This window comes from Coffea arabica, chromosome 2c, assembly GCF_036785885.1.
Source record: "Coffea arabica cultivar ET-39 chromosome 2c, Coffea Arabica ET-39 HiFi, whole genome shotgun sequence".
Taxonomy (NCBI): Eukaryota; Viridiplantae; Streptophyta; class Magnoliopsida; order Gentianales; family Rubiaceae; genus Coffea; species Coffea arabica.
The window spans coordinates 20807541-20834358 of NC_092312.1; the positions used below are offsets into that span (position 1 = coordinate 20807541).

At 36.2% G+C, this 26818-nt stretch overlaps 1 protein-coding gene across 2 annotated transcripts; it reads left to right on the forward strand.

The window, feature by feature from the left end:
- Nucleotides 1–330: 330 nt before the first annotated feature.
- On the forward strand, nt 331–26772 carry LOC113731906 (DExH-box ATP-dependent RNA helicase DExH7, chloroplastic). Of its 2 annotated transcripts, XM_072075160.1 has the most exons (34): nt 331–943; nt 1347–1452; nt 1580–1770; nt 2250–2303; nt 2941–3094; nt 3178–3593; nt 3870–4088; nt 4372–4483; nt 4673–4861; nt 5212–5291; nt 6393–6515; nt 6745–6831; nt 8402–8502; nt 8961–9018; nt 9161–9226; nt 10036–10118; nt 10232–10415; nt 11592–11738; nt 11832–11933; nt 12112–12264; nt 13439–13543; nt 14924–15064; nt 15176–15265; nt 15396–15452; nt 16109–16192; nt 17320–17418; nt 17498–17638; nt 18518–18588; nt 18945–19014; nt 19643–19735; nt 20871–21086; nt 21504–21596; nt 22510–22632; nt 26282–26772. In XM_072075160.1, exons 1-31 carry the CDS (start codon nt 638–640, stop codon nt 20892–20894), a joined length of 3906 nt encoding a protein of 1301 aa, XP_071931261.1. In that variant the 5' UTR covers nt 331–637; the 3' UTR covers nt 20895–21086; nt 21504–21596; nt 22510–22632; nt 26282–26772. The 2 variants fall into 2 exon arrangements, with proteins under 2 accessions (XP_071931261.1, XP_071931262.1); XM_072075161.1 differs by lacking the exons at nt 17320–17418; nt 17498–17638; nt 18518–18588; ... (4 more) ...; nt 22510–22632; nt 26282–26772 and having other exon boundaries at nt 15183–15265; nt 16109–16191.
- Nucleotides 26773–26818: the final 46 nt, after the last annotated feature.

The window sequence follows — 26818 nt, forward strand, 5'->3', positions numbered from 1 at the left end:
ATTTTTATGTAGTGCTCTCCATCCATTTTCCTTCTCAGAATAGAAAGGAATTTGCTTCCAAATAGAAAGACTCAATATCTACTGAGGATCTTAAGTAGTACACACACATCACTCACAATCGATGTGGGATAGAGGGAAAGGGGGAGGAGAAACACCAAGACTATTGCCAAAGCTCACCAACGACTTTTAACTACTCCATGATTTTCCTTATCCACCAACAACCATAAATAACACACACACACACACATTCAATCCATTGGACCAGTTATTGTAGTTTTCACCACAATCCGTTACGAGTCTTTTAGCATTTGCAGATTGGTTTGATCCTGAACAGCCCATATTCTTCGGTCTGCTCCAACTTCACGCCATTCTTCCATCATTTATTCTCTAGTCTATAGACTATATACGATGGCCCAAAAAACAGTGAGTCATCCTTGTTTGGGCTTTGTCAACCCAATCTCCCAGTCCAGTAAAAATCCGATTGTCGCCTCCGGCCACCGTCGTCAGCTTTCCGTCCTTCCATCTCCTCTTTTCTTTCGTTTCATCTTTCTCACGCACTAAGACGCTCAAAACTCTCACACACTGCACGTGTGAAGACGCACAGACATTATTATTTATTAGTTAAACTTGTGCATTAATGGCTCCAAAGAAGAAACAGCAAAAGCAGAAGACGACGTCGTTATCGTCCTCTAAGTCAGGTTCGAAAGGAAAAGCTTCAACGTCGGCGTCGGTTACCAAACTTCAGATATCCGCGGAAAACGAGAACCGGCTCCGCCGACTCTTGCTCAACTCCGGTCAGTCTGCGCCACCTCCGGCTTCCACTGCCACTGACGATGCTTTTACTAAGGAGCAGAAGGCCAAAAAGCTTCGTTCTGTTTATGAGAAGCTCTCCTGCGAAGGCTTCACTGATGAACAAATTGAACGCGCTCTCTCCGCTCTCAAGGTTAGATAAGGAAATCGAAATTGTCTTACTCAACAAATTAAAACATAAAGGAATCATTGATTGGAAAAAAAGGTATAGAGTATACGCGTACGAACATTTGATTTTCTTCAGTAATAATTTCTGGAATTTAAAGTTAAATGGTTTTGTGGTTACCTTACCTGCATATTGCTTTACTTATGGTTGCAACCATGATTTGTCACCTTTAAGTCAGCTACGTATCTGGTTTTTTAAGTAATTTAACTGGCTGTATTGATTGGAAAAACTGTGCTTGACATGGACTATGGAGGGTGCTGCTGGTTTGATTGTGTTTCTACTTTCTGTGTTGTCTGTAGATTGTAAATGTCCTTAGCTTGTTTTTCTAATTCGAAATAATTATGTTCTTTGTTTTCCTTGTTATGAGAAGGAAACTGCGACCACCGAGAGTGCCTTAGATTGGTTATGCTTAAATTTGCCTGGTAATGAGCTCCCGCTGAAGTTTGCTAGTGGTACCTCTGAACACACAAATGGAGGTACAACATACTTTGATTCCCATTATAACTTATTGAAGTTATGCGAGGGATAGGCAGAAGCATTTTTGATGAAATTAGCTTTGGTGTGCTAAACCCTGTGACTACTAATGATGTACGCTGCCTTCAGGCTCTGTTGGTGTTGTGTCAATTGCAAGGGAAGATTGGGTACCTACAATGGATTCTTCTCCAGATGAAAGCAAGGATGAATTGCTGAATTTTTCTGTTAAAGTTAAGGGGCAGCGGGATGATGAAACTTTAGAATCCTCTCAGTTATCTCAAGCGGACTGGGTACGCAAATATATGGAACAACAGGAAGAGGTAAATTTGAAATTTGTAGATTCTACTAAATAGTCTTCCTTCCTTTGTCTTTCTCTTTGTATTGTATCATATTGGCTGGCTACTATAGTCAAAATTTTGGTTCTTAATTTCATTATGCAAATAGATTTAGTTTTGTTTTTTAGCTGCCTGCCCAGGGATCTGAAAATAGTTTCTTCAAGAATTGTTAGGTAACATATTAACTGGTTGTCTTTGATTACACACTTATTGTCATTTTAGGTTTGCCCGACAACAAGAAAAACTTAGGTATTCTTTGCCATATCATCTGTAAGAAATGATATGGTTCAATTTAGGAAAAACTTTGTATTTGCTTCATGTCAAGGTCGATGTTGAGTTTCACTCATGCTGTTTCTGATGTGGTCTGCTTGCATTTTGTCCACTTTGCTTTCACTGTATGTGGCATAGAAATTTTGCCGAACGTTTCTGTTATTTGGATAAGCTTTTCTTGTTGTAATGTGCAGGATGAGTCTGAAACATGGGAATCAGATCTGATTGAGTATGATGCTGAGAGAAAGGTACTCTCACTTTATGCTGTAAAGATTATTAAATTCAGTACACACACATATAATATATAACCAGCCTGTATTATCACTCTTTCTTATACAATATATGGAGCATCATTATGGGCTACCACATGCAATTTTTTTGTAACATTGTTAGACACATACTATCAGCAAAATGAGCCTTGAATAACAACCTCGTGATGTAAAGTAATCTTGACATGCTACATTTCTATTACATATCCTGCAGCTCTTCGCAATCTTATTCATTTTTTTGGGTTGTACAAGGGGTTGCAGAGGGGAACTACCAAGGATGGGTGTTGAACTCTTGACCTTGGCAGGAGGAGGGACCTTTTAGGCCCCTCCTTGGCCAAGCCCCACCTTTTGTACAAATAGGACTATGACTCTTCCAGATTTCCAAATTCCTGTATTATTAGTGATAGTTTTTTCATAAAAATTATTTGTATTCTTGCATATGTATTTGGAGATAAATTTTATTGAACATCTTCAGTAATTTCCTAAAATTTTATTGAACATCTTCAGTAATTTCCTACCAAATTCTTTTTCTGATCTCAGAAGAATTAGAAAATATGAAGTATTTTTGGTTACGACATCCTTTCTAATTGATTTTGTCTGAATTTTGCCTTAATAGGTCCGAGAAACAAAGTTTGATGTTGGTACTATTTTGAGAGACTATCACAGTGCAATGTCAGAAGCGGTTGGTGCCAAAGAGAGAGGGGACAAGGAAACCCAGAAGAAAGCTGGGCAGATGATTCGCAAGATTGTGCAGCAGGCATCTGCCTTAGGTGACTTTTATAATAGCAACCTCTTGTTTCCTTTCTCCTCTATGTGGTGTTTTTTTCTGCGTGTAATGTAGATTATTGATCAGGATTATCAGCTGATGTCTTGGCCTCTGATTATGAGCGTTCTTCCACTGCTTCCTTGAAGGATTCATGTTCTGTTTCCACGCCTGACGAGAACATTAATGCTGAAGATGCTACTTCATACATCATGGAACGTGGTACAGAATTAGCTCAGTCGGAACTGGAGGTTGACCAAAACTTGGTAAACGGCAACAGCTCAATTGAGTTCTTCAGTGAAGGAAACCTTTCAAGTTGCCCTGTAAAAGATGAAGATGCTTTAGAAGGGGAATCGGAAGATGTAGAGCTTGGTAATTTCTTGTTTGAAGATGCCCCAGCTGGTGATGTTTTTCCAGATGAGGTACTGGATCTACAAAAGAAAGAAAGACTAAGGGGATTATACAGTGAGAAAACTTTTGAGAAACTAGAAGGCATTTGGACGAAGGTAATTTGCAATGTTAGATTATTCTTAAGTTGAACATCAAAATTTCTTGCTGATTTTTGTAGCAACAGCTGTAAATATTTTTTCGGAACTGATGACTAATTTGGCACTCTGAATTTTCTTCTTTGTATTTGGCTCTGTCTGCTTTGATGTTTTTCACCTCGCCCTCTTGTTATTTTTTAAGACCTATGATATCCCTGTGTTATTCTTCAAAAGTTTGTGCTTTCTTAGATATTATATATCATAGTTATTTATATTGTGTCATCTGAATAAATGCAGGGAGATCCAAAAAAGATTCCCAAGGCTTTTCTTCACCAACTTTGTCAGCGAGAAGGGTGGGAGGCACCAAGATATAGTAAAATGCTTGACAACGGAAATAATCCCAGTTACACTGTTAGCGTATTGCGTAAAGCTAGCGGGAGGGGTAAAAGCAGAAAAGCTGGAGGACTAATTTCTGTGGAGCTTCCATCTCAAGATTTGTTTTCTAGTGATGCTGAGGTGCAGTCTTGGCCCCATTTTTCCATCCGTCTCTTCTTTTTCTTTCGCTGACAATCCCGGTTCCTTTGCATACTATGTTTATATATGTAAAATAAGTTCATTGCATCTAGATGTTTCGGTAGATGGTGCTTTCTTATTTTTTAGTACCAATTGCTTTCATTGGCTATATGTCTTACTTGTTTAGTCTGTTCTGTTTCTGGGATATTTTACCAAAAAGTTCATTGCATCTAGATGTTTTGGTTTCAATCTAGATCTGCTGATTTGATTGTACTTTGTGACACAGGATGCACAGAACAGAGTAGCGGCATATGCACTCAATCTCCTATTTCCTGACCTTCCTGTTCACCTGCCAATTGTGGAGCCATATGCTTCACTTATTATACACTGGAAGGAAGGTAAACTTTAATATCTGGTTCATCTCGCATGTAAGTTAAGGTATTTCAGAAATTGCTAGCACAGATTTGGCTCTTATGCACTCTCTGGCATAAGGTTGGAAATTCTGATCTTCTTAACCTCTCTTAAATCTCTTTAATCTTATGATCGTTTTAATGAGGACTAACAACCATTTGCCTCTAATCTCATAGGGCACCTGTCGAAAGACATTGAAGCTAGCATTAAAAATCGCAGAGCTGGATTCGTGGACTCATTGCTAAATGCTGCTGGGCCTGATCATAAAGATACTGCAGATATCACCAGTAGTTCTCTGGATAATGAGTTTGAAATGCCTGATGCAAAAGAGACTACAAATGCTTCTGTAAAGTTGAAAGGTCGAGGTAGGTTATGATACTTAATGGTTTCCTGGATTAGTGGAGTTCTATAGTCATTTTTGGATGTGTGAGGTGGACTTTGAAGCATTATCCTATGTCAATTCACTGTGATTCATCTGTTAGTAGTCCTAGTTTTCAATATTGCATCAAAAGTAGATTTTAGCTTTTGTTTACAGAAAGTTGCATATTGTCATCCAAATACATAAACAGTTGAGCCACTTGGATGGAATTGCAAGACCTTATAGGTCTTAAGCAGAGTAAAGTTTCATTTCTTTGTTGAAAATTGCCAGAGAAAGTACAATTTTTAACTTTAAATTCTGTCTCTCTTTTAATTCCTTTTCTTTATTATTTTGCAGCTACAAAATATAAAAAGGAAGCAGAGAGCTCTTTTCTAAAGACTGAACAAGAAAAAAGAAAGAAACTGCAGAAGTACCAGGTTTGTTCTTTCCTCTGTCAGCACTCTGACATAACAGGGACGGTAGGACCTTACCAATTTAATTTCCTTGATGATTCCTGCAATCCCTCGGTTTGGATGTTCACTATTTGTTTGAATATCCAGTGAAATTTGCTTAAGAATTTCAGTTGCGTAATTGCAGTTACATTAGTATTTTCAAGATTCTTGTGAAGGTTGTATATTTTTTTATAGAACCTTGAAATTCATGCTTGTTTTTTGGAATCCAATGAATAATTTGGCTACTTTCTTTATAGAAATGTAAATTAGAGGTACATAATCTTGTTACTTTTATCTGAAGCAGAAGGTACATGGAAATCACAATTTTAGAATAGCCTGAAGATAGAGGTTAAACTGAATTTTTTAATTTATTTGAGAAATAGGAAAATAAATTCTGTTGTATTCTATTCTTCTGGTACGCTTATACATCATAATTGGTTGAATTGTTCAGAAGTTATAGTATTAATATGGAATCCTGTTCATTTGATTTATAATTCTTTGTAGTAGATCATTTAATTAATTACCAACTAAGATGTGTCTTGATCAAGTTCAAAAAATTTAGTTTGTCTTCTAATTATTTTGACTGAGAATTGTAAATTTGTTCCATATGGTGAATTATTGATTGAGTATGGTTTATCTTTTTAGCTTTGTTCTTTTGGATGTTTGCTGTCAGGCATATATTTGGGTTGAATGACTATTTCTAAATAGGCCATGAGTGCTTCCTTTTTCTGGGCATTCATTTTATTTCCTGCCTATCAAATACGGAAGCCTTTATTTGTTTATGATAGATATGGAAGTCTACACATGAATTTTACCTGGGAAACAATTCTTTAGGTCTTTTTTTGGTTCAATAGATATTCATGTTCTTCATGGTAATTTTCTGTTTGTGTATATGGACTTAGATTACCGAGCCACAAAATTATGGGTAAAATGTTGACCTTGGGTTCATATTTAAGTTCTCCTTAACCTTGTTATTGCTGGAGTATGTAGTCATTGCAATTTCTTTTGATTGAGGTTTCTCATGATTTCCAACATGCTCCTTTGCATAGATTTTCTTTGATCTACATATTGTATGCTTCTAACCAGGGAATGTTGGAGTCTAGAGCTGCCCTCCCTATTTCTCAGTTAAAAGAAGATATCTTACAGTTGCTAGAAGATAATAATGTTTTGGTTGTTTGTGGCGAAACTGGATCTGGGAAAACTACTCAGGTGAATTTTTGATACATTTGTTAGTTTACACAAATTATATGTTTTGTATATGTTTTTCACATCAAATGAAATTTCTTTCTTTCCTTGTTTTTTATTTTCCTTTTATCTACAGATTCATGAATACTTTTCAAAGGTTTCTTGTGATATTTTATGGGTTTTCGCCCTATCTTGGGTAGTTATTTGTTTTGGTTTTGGTTTAAGTTTGAATCCTAATTAATGGTTTACATAGGTGCCACAACTTATACTGGATCACATGATCGAAGCAGGACAGGGTGGGGACTGCAACATTATATGCACACAACCAAGGAGGATTGCTGTTAGTACATTACTTTGACTGCTCTTCTACACATAAAAAATTTTTCCATTTCCATGTTGTGTAGCATTTGGGGGGAGGTTTGTGGTTTTCACTTCTGTTGATAGATGTCATCATTTTGTGATTTTGCCTGGTCTCAGTTCTTCGTTTGTATGAACACAAGTCTTTATAGCTGAATAGGTATTGTGCAAGTTATACAATCTAGCTAACATGGGATGAAATATAAATGCTCATTAGGAATAATCAACTATAAAAGCTGTTTTGAGAGTTCAAATACATTTGCTACATTCTTTTGCAGGCTTGGAGTTTAAAAGGTGTTTTTATTTTCCAATGTTTCAAAATCTGAATGTGTAGTCTAGAAAGTATTTCAACACAAGAATGAACTTGGACATGTTAATTTTTCTGTTAGGAAGTTTCCCAATCTGTCTAATATTTTGGTTGGATTGAATTCTTTAGATTTTTGTGAAACCTGGGTAGCTGCTTTTGTTCCGTCATCTTTTCTATATAAACTGTAATTCTTGATGCATGTAAAAACCTCAGCCAGCAATTCATAGAAAGCTTGCTATGATACTAGAATCAGTGAGGAAGGATGACAAAGAGCAAAGGAAAGCTGAATATTAACGAGGGGTTGCTGTACTAGTTGCCTCAGGAAGATGTAAAAGGCTGTGTTGATATTGGTTTCTTTTTGATATAAATAAAAGAGAATTTCCAACTCTATTGTTGCATGTTGCCATGTTTGAATAGCAAGAAAGTTATTTTTGAAAATTTTCACGAGAAAAATGGGGTGAGTGTCTTTTTTTGTTGTTTAACCAGAAAAAATTAGTATGCACTCAAAGCTTTTGAGGAATCCTGCAAGTTTGCAGGATAGTAGATGAGGAAAGTTTTGACTGCATGGAAATTAGTCCAAGCTTGCACAGGTTTAGGGGAAAAGGAAATTTTCTTGGCTGGACTTGTGCTATCTTTCAAAGACTGCCTAGAGTTTTATCTATTGACACATCACACGAAGTATCTATCCTGAATACTTGGGGATGTGAGAGTGAGAGAGAGAGAGAGAGAGAGAGAGAGAGAGAGAGAGAGAGATGCAAATATGAATTACCAGTCACATATGCATTGCATATTGCTAAAGATAACATTTTGAAACTAACATCTAGCAACTCTAATGGGCCATGGCTAGATTTGGGGTGCTATGTACACAATTGGCACTGTCAGTCTGGACTGCTCTGTAAATGGAATATATGAACTGGGGCAGTGGATAAATGCAATGACAATGGCCTCTTAAACTGTCACCATTCACAAAGTAGAGAATAATTAGTGTTGGAAAAAGATAGAGTTTGACTCTTACAGAAATTCCATGTGATCATGAGGTCATGCCAATGGAGCCATGTAAGCCATTTTTGATATATTATTGCTTCAGAAAATGTTAATACATGTTGCTTCTCCTAGACGCCTCGAGTCAGTAAATGTTTGTCTGCAAATGTGCTATATTGAACTGTGCTAATGCATGGGTTGCTTGTCATAAGATGCTAAATTACAACCTGGTGCATATAGCTGATAACATTATTTTGGTGTTTAGGCTGTTTCTGTTGCTGAAAGAGTTGCAGATGAGCGTTGTGAACCTTCTCCTGGTTCAAAGGATTCTTTAGTTGGTTATCATGTTCGTCTGGATAGTGCAAGGTGACCATGTTTATCTTCCTCCTAATCTTTGTTCAATATAAGGGTTGTGAAAAATTATTTTCTTGTAACATGTTTTTGGTTAGGCTCTGAAGAAGTTAAAATTTCCTTTCATTTGTTGTTTGTGTTTATTCTTTTCTATATTCTTCATTTCATAACTTTACCTATCTCAGAGCTTATCGTTACAGTTTTGCTTCTGGTTCTTCTTGTCACAGTTTCAATTATTTGGTTGCTATCATGTTACGACTACCGTGTCTAGTATATCAGTTTGCTTTGTCCATATTCCTGGTTTGATATTTCTTGCATGCAGTGTGGCCCATGTTTAGATACTTCAGATATGGATTTGGGACTTAATTACCAATGTCATTCATCTGTTGATATAGCGTAGCTTTAGTTTTTCATAAGTTTCCACTTCTTAGTACTGAGCTCGTTGGTTGTTCATCCATTCTTTGCTGTTCTAGGAATGAAAAGACAAAGCTTCTTTTCTGTACCACTGGGATTCTTCTGAGGATGGTGTTGGTAGGTGAAATTTTTTTTTTGTACCTAGAAAAAAATTTGTGTTTTTCTTTTTTCCCCCTGTGTATAGGAAGAGCCTTTCAGATGGAGATGAAGGCAAAGCTCTCTACAATGGCTTCTTTAAACTTTTTAATGGAAATTTCAGGGTAACAAAAATTTGGCTGGTGTTAGTCATGTCATTGTTGATGAAGTGCATGAACGTTCTCTCTTGGTAAGCTACTTATATTTAAGATTGAGCATATCTTTGGATTGCCTCAAGTGATAGATATTTGTGTAGTAGTATGTTGATGTGAATCTTTAAACAGATCATCACTTGTTTCATAATTTCCTTCATCAATATGTGATGCTTTCTGGTGTTTTGTAGTAGTTCAAATGAGTTCATTTGTCAGTGGATAGACCAATATTGGGATTTTATGTTGAGAATTTTTGCCCAAGGAAAATTTCTTTTACTGCAAAGGTATCTCCAATGATGTGGGATTTAAATTTATCTTATTTATCTAAATTTATTTTTTCTGGCTTCATTAATTTTTTTTTTGTCTCAGAATATAGCTTCTTATCATCAGCACTGCATACTTATTTCAGAAAAACACGGGTTTGTGTGTGTAGGCATGCATAGTCATGTGTATATGTGTATATATCTATGGAAGTTTCCTAGGTTACTGCTGCCTCCATTAGCATGTAATCCTTTATCAAAAAGTTTTCTCTAGCTGCCTTTGATTTTCTTACAAAATTTTCAACAGGATAAGTTTTTATTGGATATGCCTGGTGCTTACGCCATGACAGGATATTTGATTGATTAGTCGAAAGTCTTTTTGAATATGTTAAGATCTGGTTATCTTTGTCTGCAGCATTTTCGTTGGCAGTGAAATGTCTTGTCTGATCTGTATTAATCAATTACAGTTCCCTAGAAAACTTGGAAAACTTAGAACCATTGATGAAAATGTCTTGTCTGATCTGTGCTAAGATGGAACATTTGGGGCTCTATTTTACAAACTTGATGAGTCACTTTTTGTTTAACAGGGTGATTTCCTACTCATTGTTTTGAAGAATCTGATTGAGAAGCAATCTGCTCACAGCACAACAAAGTTGAAAGTTATTCTTATGTATGGTTGCATCTATGCAATTTACTTATGTTACGCTGTTTAATTGCTTTTTGCTATGTTCCTATTTGCTAAACTGATTTAACACTTGCCTTGTTTATTTCATTTGTGGTTAGGTCTGCAACAGTTGATTCACATCTCTTTTCACATTATTTTGGTGATTGCCCTGTAATTACTGCAAAAGGCCGGACACATCCTGTGTCAACTTATTTTCTTGAGGATATTTATGAACAGATTGACTATCGTCTCGCTTCAGATTCTCCTGCATACATAAATGATGAAACATTCTCAAAAGAGAAGGTACAGTATTAATTAAAAGCTTTCTAGCTTTTAGAACTTCCTTTTAATTGCTTTACAGAAACTTGCCAACTGCTAAGCTGTCTTAAAGAACTCCCAAATCTCAATTTATTTGCTGGTTGCTGTTGGATTGTTTGCATCATAGGCAAACTGAGCAAAACTTGATCGCATTTTGTTTGAAATGAATTTGTTCCTATCTGAATTTTTGACGAAATTTATTATGCTGACTCACTTAGTTGCTAAACTGCCAGAAAAGAATCAGCTGAAACCCACATCAGAGTGATTGCTTAAAGGCCGTATGACATTTTCAGTGAGTTAGGCTGTCATTCAAAAAATACTGAGCAATCATTTGGACAAAAAAAATAGTTTACTACTCTAAAATACTTATCTTCCACAGATTTTTCATATAAACCTTTCAACAGTTTAAGCACAGTTGTAAACAACAATAAAAGCAGTCATTCTTTCTCAATTTCCAGTCCCAATTCTTCACTTGTTAGAGCCATTTTGTCACTGTATGAATCTCACCTCCTGTTTAGGTTATGCTGTTTAGTTTTAGTAATTATCCTTCTTGTAGGTAGTTTTATGTTCTAGTGGTTCTTCTTGTTGATATTTCGACTTAGCCATTGTCAACTTTGCGTTATGTTCTTTGCGCTTTAGATTTCATTGGATCATTTATCATGTTTATTTTAATTCAGGACAGGCATTTGGTTGACTGAGTTGTTTGTGATGAATGGAAAACTGTTGCCACTGGTGGGCTAAAGGCTGTGCATCTCTCGAAGAAATCATTTATTTGTAGCGTCATTGTTTGGCTTCCAGAACTGTTAGGAATTATATTGCACGGAAGTATCATGGAATTCTTTCAAAATCTGGAATGAGGTTTTGCTGATTGAAATGGCACTTTGTTTTCCCTCTCAGATGTTCATGCCTGCAGTATTTGCTGATGTGTTATTGTCATTTTAATTGGGTTTCAATTTTTGTTCTTAAAGTTGTTCTCAAGTCACTGGTTTTAGTCACTGTTGTTCACCGTATGCTGTTTTGCGATTTTGATATTGCTAGCTAGGTGGTTGATGCTTAGAATGTTGGACTTCTTCTTCCCCTCCCTACGTATATTGAATTTGCATATGGTCTTTGGAGTCTGTTGCATCATAAGCACTTTCACAACTTAATTCTTTGTTTCAGAGGGCTGCTGTTGGTCATCACAGAGGCAAGAGAAATCTTGTTTTATCTGCATGGGGTGATGAAACTTTGTTGTCTGAAGACTTGATCAACCCATATTATGTTCCCATTCATTATCAATCACATAGTGAGCAAACTCAACAGAATTTGGTACCTTTCCTCTGATCTTTATCCCAGTGTTGATAGCCTGCTGTTCAGATTTATTAATCTGGCCACATGTTGACAATTTTGGTATGTTTTTAGAGGAAATTGAATGAAGACATAATTGATTATGATCTCCTTGAGGACCTGGTCTGCTACATAGATGAAACTCACCCAGAGGGTGCTATACTTGTCTTTCTGCCGGTAATAGCTTCTCTCAGAGTTTATTGGCTTCTTTGCTAAGCTTAATAAATATCTGAAGCAATACACATTCTTGGATCTTTTAACTAAGGGTTTTACTTTACCACAGTGAATCACATCCTGCTTCTTATATATACTTCACCACTTGCATATGTTCTTAACATTTGGTGATGTATGCCAGGGAGTTGCTGAAATTGAGATGTTGCTTGATAAACTATCTGCTTCTTATCGTTTTGGTGGACCATCTTCAGAATGGTTACTTCCTTTACATTCATCTATAGCATCTGAGGATCAGAGAAAGGTCTTTTTAAGGCCTCCTGATAACATCCGCAAGGTAAACCCTGCAACTCTTATTTCTTGTCATCATGTATTTGACAGGACTGTCTTTGTTTTTTAGTTCTATACTTTGCATATGCTCTTATTGAACTAAACTTGTATTTCCATCTCTTCCATTATATCCTGTTATCATTCTAACATGCTTTGCTTTATCTTTTCTTTTAAGTGTCTGAGGAAATGATGCTTGCATTAGAATATAACATATGATTAGGTTATTAATACTGTTGTCATGTTTCTGCAGTGCATTAGCTTTTTTGTGTTGTTTACCCTTAAGTGCTAGCTTCCTTTTTTTACTATAAGATGGAGAAAAATCAGCAGATTTATCCACCTCCTGATTGGCATCTATATTCTCTGCCATGCGAATATGACCGTGGAAAACAACTCTGTATTTTCTTCAACCTTTTTGCTCCTCAAGGTCTGGTTCTTATTTCTGGATGACGGATTTTTAATGAGAACATTTTAGCCTTAGGTTCAAATTGCTGTATGTGCTAAGTGTTATAATGGGGATTCTACTATGATTGCTTGTGAACTTGACCTAACCTTTTCTGTGCATGTTCGGACGTATGCTCATAATGATTGTTAAAGAAGAAGAACATTAACTTCTACTAATGATTTGTCATGTAACTCTAGCTAATGAAGCATATACAGGGAGAAAAACATTATTGAGTTCTAATTAGCATGTGAGATTAACTTCTACTAGTTTGATGCTGAAATAACAAACTTTCATTGTTTGTCAAGGAGTAGCTCAATGGCTGAAAGTTTAAGGGAATTTAAACTTGAAAGTCTATTCCTTGATATTTAATTCAATCTATTGAATTTCTTCTTAAATTTAACATCTTTTAGTCCTCCAAATTTATGTCTACAAAATATTATGGACCATGTGAAAGTAGATGTGGTCATGGACTGCAGTACTGTAGGACTTATAAATGATTCATCATGGTGAATTATGTATGCTTTCTTTATTGACTCTATCAGAATCAAATAATCTTCTTCTGAAGGGAACAATCGGTTGAAGAGACCTTGGTGCTCTTTTTTTAGAGCAAACAGAAAATAAGTCTTCTAACTTGTCTGCTTAACCTTTGCTATTAAGGTTGTGGTAAAGATGAAGGTACTCTACTTTGTTTATCAATTATCTTGATAAGTTTATATTTCCTATCCTTTACATGTGCCAGGTCATAATTGCCACAAACATTGCAGAGACTAGTATAACAATTGATGATGTTGTGTACGTGGTAGATGCTGGAAAGCATAAGGAGAACCGTTATGATCCGCAGAAGGTCTCTATTTCTCTAAAGAACTTCCTTTGCTTAGATTGTAATGTTATGATTAAGTAAGGATGTTGCTTGCATTATACTTTTGTTATTTTGTCTATGTAGATGTTAAAGATAGCATATTAGTATACTTCCTTGGTTTGTTTAATTGTAAAAAGGAATTCATGTCCTAGGCAGCAACCTTCCAGATCTGACAGGATAAATTCAACTCTGTTCTGACTAAAGAGTCTTGCCGTGAAAAATATTTCATGCTGCTAGTTTTTAACTTCGACTTGGAGAAATTGTAGAGCATGTGTCTATGTTGTATAGATTTTTGAAGGAAACAACTAAAATATCACAAGAGCATATTTTTTAGCGACAAAAGAAATTTGAAGAACATCAACTGTTGTGATGTAGAATTATGTGCAGGAATGTATCATTAAGTTGTTCATTAATTTGTATTGATCTTTAGCATATCATGTCTGAATCCGAGTTACTTCTCATTCAATCCAAGTTGTTCCGCCTTAATGTATCAATCGTGTAGTTATTTTATTAACAAGAACGGGGAAATAATTACTGTATGACTTGTTTGTTTCTTAGGCAAAAAAATTTGCTGACTCAAGTCTCTGGTTGGAGATTTCTGTTCTTAATTTATTGAGACTGGATTGAACACTTTTTTTTATTTTTTAAAATTTTGCTGCTTCTGATTTTACATTCAGCAATGGAAGGTTTAAAAGCATTTTCTTTATTTGAAAAGTAGTTAGAACGGAATAGCTGAATAGAGAATGAAAATAATAAAGTTTGAACTATAGTACTTAAAGATGTGTAGTTCTTTAATATCAATTTCAATTTTTTTCACATTTTCTCATACGCTAATTTGTATCCATTTTGTGGAGAATGCTACAACTTACTGAGTTATATTACTAAATTAGATAACAGATGGGTATCTGGAACTTGATACCATATGGAAGAAAAGCTTGTGCTGTCCTTGTGCCTGTCAGCATCTTGACATTGCGAAATTAGAGCACATATAGTACTAAATGACATAATTGTCAGTTTCACTAATGATGCAACTTGACACTGGTTTCTTTCTATGACACTTGTCATTGCTTAGCTAATAAAACAGCTTCTTTTTGCTTTTAGCATTGCTAAATGTAAGCTCTGTAGTAGGTTTGCTGTTTGACTCTGATAATGACTTTCTGGTATCAGGATGAAATCTAGTGGGGAAGACTTGTTGTATTTTAGCTCTAATGATGTGAGAGAAGAGGGAAAAGTGAATGTTAGGATGTCTAAAATATCCATGTGGTTACCTAAATTGTCATCAAATTTTATTTTCTGAGGTTAGTCATAAAGTAATGTTCTTTCTTCTGATCCTTTCATTCCTTTTCATTTACAATTTACCATTAGAAACTATCAAGCATGGTTGAAGATTGGATATCTCGAGCAAATGCAAAGCAGCGGCAAGGAAGAGCTGGTCGTGTAAAACCAGGAATCTGCTTTTGTTTGTATACACACCACAGATATAAAAATCTGATGCGCCCATATCAGGTACTGAATTATTCTTCTACTGTAATTGGGCCATGGCATGTTGGCCAAGGTTTACACTTGTTTCAATGGATATGTAACTGTTTCTTCTCATGCACTCTTATTTTTGCGAAGATACCAGAGATGCTGCGCATGCCATTGGTTGAATTATGTCTGCAGATCAAGTTACTTTCGCTTGGTAGCATAAAGCCATTTTTATTAAAGGTTTTGGTGAAATTGTTTGTAGCAGTATATGATTTTGTTCTGCGGTTCATTGTGTGAATTCAGAATCAAATTTCCTTTTTATGCACTATATTTGGTCATGATTTCCTTCACAATTATGTTGCTGTGTCAGGCTTTAGAACCACCAAGTGAAGAGGCTATCAGATCAGCAATTTCTTTGTTATATGAGGTATTACGTTTTTCCTTTTACCGGACTGATAGTGTAGTAAAGCTGAGCTAGGTGAGGTTGAATCGTCTGAGGTTTTCTCATTTGGTTCAAAGGGCTTAGGTTCAAAATGAATCTGAGAATTTTCAACCTCCAAAAATATGCAGGCCAATACCTGTAAATCTGAAGTATATTACAAAAGTGCTTATCTTTTTAAGCCATGCTTATATTACCACCTTCCTTGTCTCACTTTTTCTCTGCAGCTCGTGTTTTGTTGTCGATTGATCATGTCTTTGCTCTTTGTGTCCAATTCACAGTATAATTATTCAGAAGGAGAAGTATTAAATGCATATATTTTGGATGGATGTAAGAGTTTATAGGAGATAGGGCTAGAAAAGTGCCGGTGCACACAATGATTACAGTAGTTACTCGGTGATGATAGTGGGATTTTGTGAGATGGTCTATACATAAGCTGCAGAAAATGATAGGAGGGCTGTGGCCCTTTTTTGTAATTAACTCTTGTACTTTCAAGTGTTAATATATATATATATATATACACCAATATTGACGTTTGTTGAAAAAAAGTAGGAAATGACTGTTGGTTTGCAAGATACTTATTTACATTTTTGCTTTGAAGTTTGACATCGTTTGCTATGCTTGATACTAAATTTCACATTTAGGTGGGTGCCATTCAAGGAAATGAAGAGTTGACACCTCTTGGGTATCATTTGGCAAAACTGCCAGTGGATGTTTTAATTGGAAAGGTGTGTATAAATTAGCACTTCATTCGCCTCGTCTGGGAATTTTTGCACTTGGATTTTAGGCATTCAATATACTGTTGTTATTGAATTGAGTCTTCTGCTGATGATGCATAACATAGGTTATAATTGATATATCTGTTTATTGGTGGTATCTTGGGAACATTCTTCAATACATTACCATAATCTCTACTTTTAGTTGAAAATTTCTTAAAAGCTCTGTCCATGAGCAATATGATATGGTGGCATCAGTACAGAAGCAGTTTTAGGGAGAACCTGTGTAAGCGTGACTAACTTGGCTTCTGATACAAGTTATCTCATCTGCGTGTGCTCCCTGGCCCTTGGAGTATTGGATCTTGAAAATTGCATGTCAGTCTCGCAATATCTCTTCCACTTGTGCAGTTATGGCTGTTCTGTGGATGAAGGGGTCACTTTTTTGGTGGTTTGGAGCAACAGAAAATTTGGTGTTATGTTAAAACTTCTTCATGCAGTAGATAAGATAAAAAAATTCTGTGGCCCATCATGATGCTCTTTTAACTGCCTGTACCCTTAGAAGATCTTTTCAAGCATGTAAATAGTTTTACATGAAGCTAGCCTAGTTCTTCGTATGTCTTATATATGACACTTGTAGTCTCTGTTCCTTGATTATGTATAGAACACTGACTAGAAACATGTTTCAATCCAGAGTCATTGTTGGTGCCCTTTTGTTTCGCATTTACCTTTTGGTAGTGAACTACAACTGAAGTTAGACATCTGTATTCTGGGCTTTCTTGTGTTCTGCTTCTTCTAAGTAATACATATGCCCAATTTTCTCGTGTGACACTTGATCTATACCTCAATTGAGAACAAACTACCAGAGTCTCCATAAATATTTTACTTACCATCCTTATTCCATCAGGAATGATCTCAATTTAAATTGTTCTAACCAGAGTCAAAATTCTGATTTGAGTTGTGGTTTCCTGACTCATGCATGCACCTCTTTATGTGGCTTGTGAAGAAATACCTGGCTATCGTTTTGTAGTTTATGCCGTGTAAGCTTCCTTGTTTGGATCTTTTTGTTCTGCATGGAAATAAATGATGCAGTTCTTGATTTGTTTCAATGGTTGCTGAAACCATGTTGATTGAATTTGCAGATGCTAATATATGGTGGAATATTTGGATGCTTGTCACCAATCCTGTCTATTTCAGCATTTTTGAGTTACAAATCACCATTCATATACCCAAAGGATGAGGTTCTTTCATAAAACCTACTTTATTGTTGTATTGAGGCTTTATGGAGAATGATATTACATCGTCATATGCTTTATGCAGAAACAGAATGTTGACAGAGCAAAATTAGCATTGTTAACCAATAAGATTGGTGGTGAAAATGATTCAAATGATGGGAATGGCCAGTCTGACCACCTATTGGTGATGGTTGCATATAGGAAATGGGAGAAGATTCTACGTGAGGTTAGTAGTTAGTTTCACCGTTGCCTGAAATTGATACGGTAAATCATGTATTCTTTGGGTGGCCACCACGGACACATGTTTTGTCATATTTTAGTGACTAAGATTATAACTTACTGTTGGAGTCAATTACTCCTAGTGAAAGTCTGGCAAGTTAATTACACTGTAAAATTATTCACTGATGTCAAAAGGGAATTTACAGTGTTTTTTACTATGTAATTCTATTTATGTTGTTGAAACCAGTGTAATGTGGGAATTTGTTTATGGCATAATCCCCAGTCTTCTTCTGCAGCATGATCTACAAGTAGTATTTCTGAGTGTTAATATAAGATGGATATTTCCACCACTTTCTGCATAGTTATCCATGGATCTATTGAATAGGAAGTAGAAGTTTGGTAGACATGCTGACCTTCTAATGGAGAAGCACGAGGCGCTGCACCTCAAAGAGAGTGCTGAAGTTGGCTCAAAGGACAGATGGCTTCATTTTGCCTAGCATTTGATATATGTATACGTTTATAATCTTTATTTAGTGGATTAAAGGGGTTTCACTAAAAAATATCCGATTTGGCTGCTAACATTTATTCTTTCTATTGGGAGCTCATTTAAAGCTTCAAGCTAGTGAGAGGAGTGTGATTTATATGTGAATCATGACATACTTAAATGGCCTCTCATGCGTTGGTGGGTCAAGCATGTTTACTTTTAGCTGTGGGTGGGAAAGACTGAAGTTGGGCCTCTATTTCTTTTTGGGTTTAACTGTTAATGTGTCTTATAAACAAAATCCAGAAATTAAACTTATATAAGTAAGATGCCATTTGGCTTTTTAGTTATTGTTCTTTGGGTAACTCTCATGATGGTACTAATGCAGCTCAAAAATTCTTGCAGAATGGAGTCAAGGCTGCACAACGATTTTGCACCTCTTACTTTTTGAGCAGCTCTGTAATGTACATGATAAGGTTGGATTTCTTCTGATTTATAGCATTGTGTTCACAGGGCTGTGAACTGCATGCACACATTTTCCTCCCATTGCATGTATTTGTGGAGATTAAATGCATGGATGCCAAATACATGATACCTTAGAGGCTTCCATAAATTTGTTTATCTTTTGTGTATGAATGGATGGGACAATATGTCATCTGGTTTTATTCAACGTAACTCTGGGTTTTGTAACTTGACAGATTGATTCTGAGAAGTACAGTGTGTCGATTTTTACTATATATCCTGATTGTTCTAAAAAAATTTCAATACTGCATCTTCCTTTCCCTGCCTTCTATTCTTTTTTTACAAATAATTTTTTTGTATAATGTGCCAGAGACATGAGAATACAGTTTGCAACATTACTGGCAGACATTGGACTGATTAGCATCCCAACGAGCTACCAGGTATTGCTTCATTCTTGCAGAGAAGTTATTAGTTGAAATTTATTCCTCGTTTGGATCTTTTTTTTTTTTTTTAACTGCTATCAAATTAGTGCTGGTCTTACTTTAATATCAGTTGTCTTAAGAGTTAATGGTGAAACATGTAATCTCCAGCTCTGACAAGCCGTTTGTGCAAGTCTAACATTCAAAACTGTTGATATTTTTTATTAAAAACCAATGCTCAAGTATAATATGAGTGTACTTGAAAGGTGCTTGTGTTGGGCCGTGAGGCTATAGATTGTCAAATAGCTTGGACAAACTAATGTTCTGTCAATGCTATGACTGGTACTTTTACAATAATGTTTTAAGAGTCACTAATTTCAAAAATTTGTCAAAAGCCTACCTAAACTAGATTACCTTTAAAAATGAGTAAGCTTCCACTAGATGCAGTTCTCTGCCAAGTGCCAGGACTTCTCTTTAAATTCTTTGATTTTACTGTCTCTTCATTTACTGATAAGTCATCCTTAAATTCTTTGTTCTGGACCTTGGATTGATAGTCACGTGTTTGTTCTTGTCTTTTGAGGTTGTGTATGCTCTTGGAATTATATATTTGAGTGTTGAAAACTAACGACTGGTTATGCTTTTGAATCAGATTACAAGGAGAAAGCAAGACAAGCTTGACAGCTGGCTTTCAGATGCATCACAAATGTTCAATATGTACTCAAACCATTCTGCAATAGTTAAGGTAATAGCCTCATTCAATCCCTAGACATATTTGTTAAAGATGACTTCTTCTACAGTCTTGCTTCTTCTTGAGTCTTCTGAATTACTTCAAGCAATTTGTGATGGTTAAATCATATGTTTATGTGCTTTCTTTCTTTTGTTCCATTTTGCACTAAACATTAGTTGATATATCTGATCTTAGGGAAATTTGGTGGAGGAATTGTGATTTGAGGCATACCAACTGCGAAGCTTTTGATGAATTTACTTTTCAAATTTTCTAACTAATAAGTAAAAGTTTTCATCCATTGCACTTTGTGTAACTGTGCTGTCTCACTGCAGAACATGTCAGATAGGTGAAGTTTGAATCTGTGACTTTAGATTTAGAAGGATTTTGAATAAATGAATTTGAAATCCTTGTTAGTCAAAATACATGGTTTGGTCCATCGTATGGAAATACGGGATTTGCAATGAGGGATTTGAAATACACTGTATAATGAGTGAGTTTGGAATTTTCTTGTTTTAACATCTTAAATCCCTCCCCAACTGGTGGGATGGAATTGAAATCCAAGTCTTTGTTTTGCTAACCAAACAACCAAGGGTGTTCGGTTCAGGATTGCATATCCAAATGTGCCTAATCCATCAGAGACCCATGAGGAACTTTAAATTATGATGATGTGACTTGTGCGACTTTTGTTGATGAGATTTTTGAAGCTTTCTAAGAAGGGAGGGAGGGAGGGAGAGAGAAATTGTCATGACACTTGGATGGGCCTTGATATTTGGGAGGTACTAAGTGGCTTGTTAAGAGATAACAAAGTCATCTTTCATAGGTAAGGACCTTAAAATATCTCCAATTCCATGGCTACAGTACACTGCTTTGAAGTAGTGCTACAGTACACTGCTACAGTGCTTTGTGAAGTATACTGGAGTGTTAGGCTTAAACTACTGATGAGTATGGAACATTTTGACCTGCTATTATGTGACAAAATTCTAATATTTAAAGTTGGTTTCACTAAAACAGTTGATCAATCACTTTGTTGCAGTTTAGTATATGAAGAGGTTGAACACATGCTACTGATTTAAATGCATTCTTCTGTTACACCCATCTGGATTTGATTGCATTTGAGCTTTGCTAGATATTTATCCTTTTTTGGATGTAGGCAATTGTATGTGCAGGGCTGTAGCCCAATGTGGCCACAAGTGAAGAGGGCATTGTTGGATCAGCTCTTGGCACCCTTAAACGAAATGCAGGTTCTCCATCTAAGGGTCAGCCTGTTGTGTGGTATGATGGGAGAAGAGAAGTTCACATACACCGGTCCTCTGTCAACAGTGGTTTAAAGACCTTTCAATACCCATTTCTTGTCTTTCTTGAAAAGGTTGGTTTCTTGTCAAACTCCAAAATTTCTGTGATCTCAATTGTTTAAATCTTTGTTCTACAGCACGTCATTTTTATATGAAAGTATTTGGTAATTTGAAATTGTGAATCTTGCTCTAGGGAGGAATGCCCTGACTATTGTATTTAAGCAAAGCTAGAAAGGCTTTGATAGTGAATTGAACTGGTTTTACTAGCTCAAGGATTTTGGAGTGGATTTGTAATCCATTAGCTACATCCGACAGATGTTTTGCCTGTACCTTTTGCAGAGTATTTCAGTTTTCGCATTGCTTGTTCTGATTTTTCCATTTGGACTCTAATGTACAGTAGTTATGTGCCAACATCTCTTCTTGGGTATCATTTTCTCTTCGTTCTCAATGCGGTAGGTGTACAATATTATTCTCACATATTGGCTCTTCAGGTTGAAACAAATAAGGTATACCTGCGTGACACTACAATTATCTCTCCCTACTCTATTTTGCTGTTTGGTGGCTCGATAAACGTGCAGCATCAGGTACTTTCTACCTTCCCTTGGTGGAATTGCTGTAGTTTTGCAGAAGTGCTGTGTAACGCCTGTAACTGAATTTTGTGTTGACTTGGTCATCAGTCTTGTTGAGATGAAAATGCAGACACTATGGCATTATCTTCACAAAATGCTTCTTCTGTAGTATTTGTCAATATATAGCGTTGCACAACCATAAGGTTTATGGGTATTAATGAATTCATACCATAGATTCCCTTTTCCTCATGTAATCAAACTGCTTGTGGGAGAAGCTAGAGCAGAAAGAAAAGCTTTATGGTTTTGTTTGTTCTTTAATAGCAGTAACAGTGACAAACAAGGAGGGGCATGAAATGGTGAAGGGAAAAAGAGATAGCATCTACTAAATCTTTTCAACTTTTACTCCTTTTCATAGGTTTCTGTAGTGTTTTATGCTGAAAGTTTGACTTCTTGAAAAGTATAAGGTTTTTGATGATTGAAAAATTATCAGATGAAAGATATGTGATGGATTTGGCCTAAGGTGAAACTTTAGATCTAGTTTGGCAACTCTTTTGTCTGTAACATGGCTCTTTCTGTTGTAAAACGTAATAGATCATTAAAAGAATATGAGCAGGATGACGTAATCCATCATAAAGATCAAAGAAAGGATAGAGGTCTGAGAAAAAGAGAAACAATGCATTCCCAACTGACATGGACGTAAACATATAGTGCTTTTGAGCAGAATGACATAATACTGGAAAAGCATTATCATGTGCATTTTTTCTTTTTCTTCATAAGAGTCAAAGTAAAGAAAAAGGCTTTCAAAAAGTAGGAATTAGTTGTTCAGGCTGATTAAGGAACACTTATCTAATGCATATGGTGGCATTGGATAACCACTCCGTTCATTAATCCTCTAATCGAACAATGCTTACTGGTGATGTTACTGCAGACTGGACTGGTCTTTGTGGATGATTGGTTAAAAATGGCAGCACCAGCACAGACTGGTGTGCTCTTTAAACAACTTCGCTTGACTCTGCATTCTATCCTCAAGGGACTGATAAGCAAGCCTCAGGTACCTTTATGGTTTTGTTTTCCCACATGGTATTATTGCGTGACCAATAGTCTAGCTTCAACCACCAACATGATTCTGTTGCTTGCCTTCTTTTCTTTGTATGAAAATTATGTTTGAGGTGCTTTTATTTTTATTGTTTTCCTACGCAATGCACTGGTGATATGATAAGACATTAATGTTTTGAATCCTTTCTTAATTTCTTAGTTGGACTAAAAACTATGCAAAACATTAGCAGTTTATTGGGTAAGCAACTGCTAGATAGAGGTGGCAAACTGGATATTTTGGATCATACTTGGTTTCATATTTTTGGTTCATAGATTATATGATCCTATCCTCTTAAATCCATATAATAAATGGTGGTGTGTGGATTGGATCTAAATGGATGATGGATATCCAATTATCCATTTAAAAGCCATTTAACTAATCCGCACTGTATATCATAAGTTCATAACCACATGTACATGGATTACTTAGAGGCCTGCAACAGAAAAAGGCCTCAGATACATTGAGAACTTCATTTTTGTCCTTTTGTATACTAACTTTTCTTTTTAATCAAATGGACTGCTCCTAATGAGTCCCTTAATTCTGATTTGGATTCAAATTCACCATATAGCAAAACAAATGTAAATATTTGCAAAAAATCTGAAGATCACACTTCTCAGACTTCAATATCCCCAAAGAACCTTTGATAGTACAATATGCATTTTACAAATTTATCAAAACTTGGAAGATGGCCTTTCCAAAGTGCACGTCACACAATTGAACACAGAAAAGTACTTAAAAAGTCGAATTTCCTTTATGAAAGCAATTACTCTTTTATATCAACTCTGTATCTTTTTTCAGGATTTGACATACTTTAGTAAGAAATCAGGCAAATAAGTGAATAACGTCACTTCAAAAATTTTTTTATAGGGTAAAATAGAAAATAACCCCTCATGATTTAAATACACACATTGACCCCCTATGGTTTAGAACCTTACATTTTAACTGTTTTTTTTTTTGGAATTACATTTTAACCCCTTATGTTTTAGACTAATGTGATCTGTTAGAATTAACAGTCAAATGGTGTTAGTCATACTTTTTATTACGGAACAGTGATGAAATTACTCAATTAACTTTAGAATAGAGGTTAAAATGAATTTACAGAAAAACTTTGAGGTCGAAATGAAATTTCTGTTATTGTTTTCTCCTTCCCCAGCTAAGCAACAAGAGTGGTGGTAGATCTATTCCTCTCCATGGCCCTATGAATTCCAGCCACTGTTCACAAAACCCATTGAAGCCTCCCCACCATCTCCGTCCACTTTTAATGCAGATTATTACTATGACAATAATTTATCCAAACCCGTTAAAGCCTATCCAAACAACGAAAATCATTTTTACTTTTTTCATCAATTTCAACATAGACGGCCAAGCACTTCCTCGTTTGGCCCAAACCTGCATTTTGATTTTTAAAACCCACCAAGAAAATTCAACAAAGGTGTTTGTGGTCTCGGTGAATCTATGACAGCAGCTGTGTGTTTTTCATTTCTTTGAGCTGTCGTTGCGCTTGAGCGGCCTAGACTATTGACAGAAAGAAAACTGAGTTTTGGATTTTTTTTTAAGACTAATTAGTTACAGGAATCAACTTTTGGGATCAATTTTGTTTGATGAGAATGAGGGTGGCTGATGAATGATAGTGATGGGTCTGATGACTACCAAGCTTCTTCTTCTTTGGGAGAAGATAAACATGGGAGCTGCCTGCTGGGGAGGGAACAGAAAGAGATAGACAAGTTAGATTATATCTTTCTTCCTTTTTCCTGATAATTGGATAAATATGGATAAAATGGTTTATCCATTTAAATCCACCAATTTAATTGGTTTTAAATGGTTATCCATTTGAAGTCATTAGATTTATTTTAGTCATCCAAATCCATATAATAGTGGTTTACATGGATGGATAAGTGGATTTCAATCCAGTTTGCCGCCTCTACTGCTAGATTTATTTGGCTTATAGGTATTGGATCCCACGTGCTGCTTCTTATAGTCTGTATTTGGTATGGAACAGTTTCCAGAAATTGAAAGGGAAATTAACGTCGATCATTAGAAGGAAGAACTTGTTCATGACTTACTGCAGTGCTGCCCCTCCCTCTTTCTTTCTGGTTTGTTGCTGTTGAATTTGATAATTTAGCCAAGTTGTAAATTTTTTGAAAAAAGTATAAGACACTTTCATCTAATACTGTCCCAATTGAGTCCATTGATGTTAAGTCAATCTTAGTCCTTCCAATATACCCTACATAGTTTTATTTGTATACGTACCCAACATTTTATCTGACTTTAGCTAACTGAAGGCATCATAGGTATAGCTTAAGATCTATTCATGGGGTAAGGTTGGGGCAAGAGACTGTTGGAGAGTGTGGTTTAGAAATGAGGGACGGCAGGAAAGAGAGGTATAGAGACAGTGCGAGACAGAACCACAGGGAGAATGCAAGAGAGATTGAATTTTGCCAGTACTACACCCTTGCCTCATAGTTTTCTTCGTTTATCATGGATAATGCAGTTTGTTTTGGACCTTTGAACTCATATATGGAGTTAAATGCTTTCACTTGGACTCAACATGGAAATGATTTTATATCCACCATCTGGGTAGCTGGAGACGGGACAAAGATGTGCAAGGGGTTTAGAGAAGCAATGGAAGGACCTCCCATGTTGAGTTCATTGTTGTTAACTTAATATTAATCTTCTAATTTATCCTATAAAAGGTTTAATTGTATGCGAACCCATCATTTTCCTGATCTCGCCCAAATGATGGCATAGTAGGTAAAGCTTAAGATCTATTGGGTGGGGTTGGGTTGGGGCAGGAGACAGCTGGGAGAGTAGGGTTCAGGACAGGCAAGAGGTATGGAGACAGGGTGAGACAGAACCGAGGAGGTAGTGCCAGAAAAATTGAACTTTTCCAGTATTACACCGTACCTCGTGATTTTCTTCATTCAGGATGGATAATGGGCTGAATGTATAAATTGTTTTGATATCCGCCAGCTGGGGTAGCTTGAGACTGGAAGGAGACGTGCAATGGAAGGTGGGGGATGTTGAAGGTCTGGAAATAAGTATGGTTACATCTTACATGTCAGCTTTTCATTATTTTTTCTTCTTGGCTGCTATTTTAGATGTGGTTCATTCTTAATTAATAACCATGAAGAAACAAAACATAAACATGGGAGATCATGGATCATAAAAGTTACATATGAGCGGGAGGTTTGGAGAGCTAGAAGGGTTGTTCTATTAAAGAGGTCCCAGATGTCTTTGTTTACAAAAAATGTGGTCATAATACTTGCTTAGAGAACATAATGATTTTCTGGATTCTGAGGTTGGCTAATAATTGAATGGAGTACCTGGGCTGATCCGATTGAAGTTCTTCAACGTATGTGGTTGTATTGATCTCAGGTTAGGATTGCTAAACCCAAAATATTAGGACTTCTCTCTCTTTGGATTTATTCTTGCTTTTCCTCCGGCTTTCATACCAAACATTTGTTACACGTGCTTAACAGGTGCTGATATAATAATGTTGCCTGAGTCATATATGCTTGTTACACTTTCTGTCTCTTGTTGATATATTATATTTCACTCCTTGCACTTTGATGTAATGAATGAATTTCCGTTACCGGCTTTTCAGGCTGTATCAGTCACAAGTAATGAAGTTCTTAGCTCTATAATTAATTTGTTTCTGGAAGAAGACAAAGCCGTGAAGTAACTCGTTCAATCTTGGGCTGAGGCATGTTCAATGCCCTGCCTGTCCCTTGAAAAAGAAGTAGCGCCGCGCCCTGAACCATTTAGATTGCTGCCTATGATTGCCGTCTATGGTCACCGTGCCATGTAACAAGTTTGTGGACATCTGAGATTTGGAGAAAATGATTACTTCATGCTTACACCTAATTATTCGGCAAGGGAGAAGCTCCATGTAAATAGTCGTTCAAGGTGCTCAGATTCGTCCAATCACATGCTTCAAGTGTAACTTTCGTTCCATCTTGATGGCAGTGTAAAGATCTCATGTCAAGCCCCTAGAAGAACATCTAGGGTTGACTAAGTTGCATATGATCTATATTCAAAATGTAGAGATGTTCAAGTGCGATACCGTAATGTGATGCCTGCCGTTTTGTCTTCTCATTTTCCTCGTCCTGCTATTCTTTAGTGAAATGTGGCCCCCGGCCCC